The sequence below is a fragment of the Rutidosis leptorrhynchoides genome, chromosome 3 (genome assembly GCF_046630445.1).
Source record: "Rutidosis leptorrhynchoides isolate AG116_Rl617_1_P2 chromosome 3, CSIRO_AGI_Rlap_v1, whole genome shotgun sequence".
Taxonomy (NCBI): Eukaryota; Viridiplantae; Streptophyta; class Magnoliopsida; order Asterales; family Asteraceae; genus Rutidosis; species Rutidosis leptorrhynchoides.
This window is the reverse complement of record NC_092335.1, coordinates 638,279,494-638,285,493: the sequence shown is the minus strand read 5'-3', so window position 1 is coordinate 638,285,493 and position 6,000 is coordinate 638,279,494. Positions and strand designations below refer to the sequence as shown.

The window sequence follows — 6,000 nt, the reverse complement described above, 5'->3', positions numbered from 1 at the left end:
GACGTTATTCTCAATCACTAGCGGATCTTTGTAGAGACAAGAGGGGGCTATAGCCACCCTACATTTTTTAGTTAGAAGTGGAGTTTTATTATATGAAAAAGGTAAAAAAAAAAATATAGGTAATTTAATAGCCCTCTTAAATTTGCATATTTGATTTCCCTTTTTGAGAACTGAAAACTCAACCATCCCCACAGTGTGACTGTCCGTTTTTCCTCATTCATAAAAGTTTCCTTTGTATATGATTTTTTTCATACTCCAAGTCTGCAAAAACAAAAGTAATACATATAGTGGTTTGTAAAAGAATAAATGTTGTCACTACTTGTGTGTGTTGTCACTACTTGGCTCAATTGTCAATATTCAACAAACCCAAATTAAATAAATCGAGGTATGTTTATATATATTTTATATTTTATATTTAATATACTGCATTTAGAATTCAAGAATTGAAAATCGTCTCTGTTTTTTAGAAGAACACTTGTGTTCAAGAGTAATAAAATTAGAGGTTGTTATATTTACAATTTGAGGTTGTTATAATTAGATGTTTTTAGAATTGCAAATTGTTTCTGTACTATAGTTCTAAATAAAATTAGAGGTTGTTATGTTGACAATTTGATGTATATATTTCTAAAGTGCAGGAGTGCCTATTATGAATTAATAATTTGAGGTGGTTAATGTTCGCCCTCCTACTCATAAATTTTAAGTTCTGCCACTGCTCTCAATAGGCCTACTCATAATAATTAAGTTTGCGTTATACCAAGCAATTAACGATATTACGGTGAGAATTTGCATGACAAAGCAAGACAGCATAGTTACAGTTGAGTACTTGTGTCTAAACGTAAAGCAGTTATAAAACATTGCTTTTGGATATGTTTGACAGGCTACACTCTGATGTTTATATTTTGATACCTATATGTGTATAAAAGTTTTTGGTTAACGTAACACCTGAATGACTGTAATAACTATGGTTTAGTTAAATACTACGTATAGTTTGTAAATATCAATATATTATGTTTCCGCTGTGATTTAAAAAAAAAGTGTACGGTGTTACAGAAATAAAAGTATATAAGCTATATCTATCTGATCCATTTTTCTTCTTCTTCCTCACCAAAACTCAATCGACCAAAACACTAATCAAATATAATCGTGAATTTAAGAGTTTGATTTATGACTTGAAATTGAACTAGAATAATCGGTTGTGAGTTATAATGATTGAAAAATAAAATATAAAAAAAAGTAATTAAAGCAGCAGCAGTCGCGAACCAAACATGAACCCAAATGGTGATTTTGAATTTCGGATGTTTTTAGACTACAATTACTATATGAAATACGTTTTAAATCATTCACTGAAACTTTAGAAATCATCAATTTCAACAGAAACAACATCTACAACTTCAATTTTCTTGTAAAACAAACATTTGACTTTTTAAATTACAACTTTGACTCTCAAATTCGTGATCAATATGAAGAATTGGATCGTGAAATTTTACAGATAGTTTCAGTAAAGGATTCCTAACAAAACTACATTTATAGATTTTGAAAATTTATTCGTAATCGAGCTTTAGGTAAAAATGGTTTAAAAACAGAGGTGTCGTCTAGGATTTTCAATTTATTTTTTTGTTTAAATTTGACAACTAAAGGCAGTTGAAAGCAGAATATGATTGATGAAGAAGGTGCGAATCGAATGGCTTAATCAATAACACTGAGCAATTCAATTGTTTTATAGCAGAAGTGGTCGCCAGAAAAATTCAAGCAGGAAGAATAAAATAAATAAAAAAATATAAAGCTTGATCACGATCTGAGAAAAGAAGAAGAAAAAAATTAAAAGCAGATTGTGATATCAAACCTAATTTGTTATCTGTCTGCATCATTTTTTTTATTAATAATTAATAAATATATTAATAATAATAATACTAATAATAATAATAATAATACTAGTATTGATATTAATATTAATAATAAAAATGAAAGTAATAATATTATTGCTATAACAACTATATTTTAACTTGTAATTCAATTTAATATATAAATATTACATATTATTAATTATGTAATATTTAATAAATATATAATATATATTATATAATAACTTATACTGAGTATTAAATTTTTATACATTTTAATATATATTACAATATACATATAATAATAATTATGTATAGAAATCATATATATTTATATTTAAATATATATGCATCTATTTACAATTAGTCGTTCGTGAATCATCGAAAATAGTCAAGGGTAAATTGAATTCTTGAAAACAGTTCAAAAATTTTTGATACTCAGGATAACATGCCTTGTTTATCGTGTCAGAAATATCAAATCATATAGAGATTTGATTTAAAATTATTCGAAATTTTCCGGGTCATTACATACGATCAAATGCAAGTGAAATTTTGGAAGTTTCGTTCACTATTTTGAACTAAACATGTTTCATTTTCTGTAAATTAAAAGCCTGAATCTCGTTAGAATTTGACGTTGAATTCACCGGAGATTGCTCGTTGTGTTTGCTGGAGCTCAATATTCTTACGTAGCAGCATCGGATGAATGTAGATACTGTAAAACAAGTGATGAATGTAGAAATTAATACCGTATATTAGGAGTAAATCATAATCCAACTCCTGCGTACGCCTGTGATCAAAGGATTAACCATTTTTACATGCAATTAGGGTTTCAGAGGTTGAATCGTCACCACCAAACTTCAATTTTGCATTCAATGAAATAAAACGGTTCCAGCTACCTATTAAATGGGGGTACATAAATGCTTTAGACGAAAATACCATCATGTGCAAGGCATGTGAGGGTTTAAAACGTTAGTTATTGACGTTAGCCGATTGGACCCGCCATGCAACTATTACAAAGCACGGTGACCCCCTAGTTGAAATAATACTTTTGGACTACGTTTGCTGTTTTGGATAAATCACAGGGACCCCCGTGCAATTTTGTCTTATTTGTTTAAAAAAATAAAATGTCACATATTCCTCGCATCTACAATTCACACCCTCATCTATAATTTTACATTTTTAATCCACACTATCTCGTCACCAAAAAAAAATACAAATAAAAACGCACACAACCCACCTCCACTACTATACTGTAACCGTCTTCAACTACAAACTCTAGCTTTTAGAGCATAAGGTATATGTCGTTGATCTCACCATCTATCACCGACGTCGGCTAAAACTGGATAACGCCACAGCGTCGATCTCACCATCCATTTCCATCGTCTCCCACCCGACGGTGGGTTCTTCTTTTCTTTTTAAATTATTCTATTTTTTATGGGTTCACGTCTACTTCAACTATGAAAGGGACATCAAAAAGGTAACGAACGACATCTTACTTTAATCAATTTTAAGGTCCATTTTTAACACCGAAATAAACCTTGACAAAGAGTTCGTCACTTGCTCTACCTACGGTCCAGATACAACGTACACTCGAAATTCAAATTGGATATTGGATGGAAAGTAGAAAAGTCGTCCACTATCCAACTATCTGCGTTTATCCCACGCCAACTATCTGACCCAATAATTAATACGAATATTCTAGAAGCCCAGTCCCTATATAATCCAAATTCGATAAAATTCAATAAAAACCCTGATTTCGTTCTTCCCCAATTCTTTTCGATCTGCTGCTCGATTTTATTTTATTCAATCCTTAAATTCAACAATTTGATCAGTTCGCTTCCGTAAATCATCAATTAGGTAAAACAATTTTTCTCTCTGTGGTTCAATTACTTTTTGTAATTATAGATACACGTGATGTTAAATCAGTCATTGTTTGCCTGTATTTGATGATGATAGTATAGATCTGTAATAGTTGATCGATTAATTCGAACATTATAGTTTTGATTTTGGCGTTGACCAGAATTTTAATGGTTGATGTGAAATTAGGGTTTGTTTTGATATTGTTGGTGTGCTGTTGATGAGATGGCATCGAAACGTATTTTGAAGGAGCTAAAGGATTTGCAGAAAGATCCTCCCACTTCATGTAGCGCCGGTAATTTTTATTCATCTTTTTCAAAAATCTATATTTTTGTGATGTGAAATTATGTTATAGCGTGCTTTAATTTTGGGTATTATCCTAATCTATGGAATTGTAAGCTGGATATCATATTGTTGGTGAAATTGATGTGTATATATGACAGTTTTAATCTCGTTGCTAATCTCTAGTTTGAAAAAGGGATGATAATATTATAAGCCTGGTTGTGATTTTTATCATAGAGATTGTGCTAACTAGGAAGTTTAGGGTCTGGTAATTGTTGTTCAACTCAGTGTGACTATTTGGGTGATAGTGGTCACCTGGTGATTGGTTTAGGGGGAGGTTGATGCTGCTACCTATTTCCAACTGAACCAGTGCCTTTTATTTCTGTCTTTAAAACCTAAACTCAAATTTACTCTTTGTTGGCCAAGAGTTCAAGTCATTCATCAATGTCTAATAGAAGACACATGATCCAACTAATTAGCTACAATTAGAGAGCTTGTCTATGTTATATAAGTTTTGATGTCATATAATATCTTGAATCTAAACTCGTTATGAAGACATTGATGGGCTCATCTTATGCATTATAAATTAAAAGAATGGGCGACCAACCCAGAAGCCTTTTGCTATGCATTAAATTGAATTCTTTCCTGAGACGATTAATCTGATTTTAAGAAAAGCAGTTCTTATTTGTGTTAATCTGATGTATCCAAGCAAAGTGTATACTAAACTTTTATTAGAGTATTTGATGATCCATAATTGTGCTTGTTAATGAAGGGTCTTGACCTATTGGTAGTGTGTTAAAGAGTTGCACGTCTCATTATTTACAGTATCTGTAGATAACATGTGGGTTGTGGTTTCATGTGTTCGCCCTAAAACTACATATTTCTGCAAGTTGCAGACTTTATTTTTTACTTGGTGTACGAATTTGGTTATCGCACTTTTTTGTTCCTATTTACCTTGAATTGTAATTTTTCTGTATCTTTATTTGATCATCATCCGTTGTTAATTATATTTTGTTGACATGCTGTGTGTCTTGCTTTACAGGTCCTGTTGCCGAGGACATGTTCCATTGGCAAGCTACAATAATGGGGCCTTCGGATAGCCCATACTCTGGTGGCGTTTTTCTAGTTTCAATTCATTTTCCCCCTGACTATCCTTTCAAGCCCCCTAAGGTAACTTTGCTACCTATTTATCTATTATTATTTCATCTTTTGCATTGTTAAAATGCTGTGATGCTATATCTTGTGTATAAAAGATCCTATTATGAATATTAATGAATTTCAATCATCAAATTTGATTGATCTGTGGAGGCCGAATTGGTTTAATGTTTGTCAATATACAGGTTGCCTTTAGGACGAAGGTCTTCCATCCGAATATCAACAGCAATGGTAGCATATGCTTAGATATCCTTAAGGAACAATGGAGTCCAGCACTAACAATCTCTAAGGTCATTCTTTACCTTGATTTTGAATCACATCAATGTTTGAATGATTTTACAATTTGGCTTTTTCAAATTAGTTTGTATCTTTTGGATTTGACGCTCAAGAAATGTTGTATGTTTGCAGGTGTTACTCTCCATCTGCTCCCTTTTAACTGACCCGAACCCTGATGATCCCTTGGTACCCGAGATTGCTCATATGTACAAGACTGACAAGTCCAAATACGAAGGCACTGCTCGTAGCTGGACACAGAAGTACGCCATGGGCTGATGAATCCTCTTTGAATCATGGTGGATGAATAAAAAATTGTTTTTTTCTTTTTTTTAATTATTGAAATGTTAATGAAAATGGTGTTTAAGATTGTGTCAGTTTGTGAAATATTGAATTGATTCCAATTAAGAAGACGTTTAAAAAGATTGCAGGGGGGATATTGTGTTCTCATCCCCAGATGTGTTTCTTTTACTTATTTAGGTCTTGACTCATGTCCCCCAAGCTTTTATAATCCTCTTAACTGAAACAGTTGTCAACCTTTTCATAGAGATCTAACATTAGATCTCAAATTTAATTACAGTTGCTCTTTAGT

At 31.9% G+C, this 6,000-nt stretch overlaps 1 protein-coding gene across 1 annotated transcript; it reads left to right on the top strand.

Annotated features, from left to right (window-relative positions):
• Positions 1-3,560: 3,560 nt before the first annotated feature.
• LOC139899091 (ubiquitin-conjugating enzyme E2 28-like) lies at positions 3,561-5,879 on the top strand. Its single transcript, XM_071881907.1, has 5 exons — positions 3,561-3,698; positions 3,888-3,993; positions 5,023-5,150; positions 5,321-5,425; positions 5,544-5,879. The coding sequence occupies exons 2-5, from the start codon at positions 3,924-3,926 to the stop codon at positions 5,685-5,687; spliced, it is 447 nt and encodes a 148-aa protein (XP_071738008.1). The 5' UTR covers positions 3,561-3,698; positions 3,888-3,923; the 3' UTR covers positions 5,688-5,879.
• Positions 5,880-6,000: the final 121 nt, after the last annotated feature.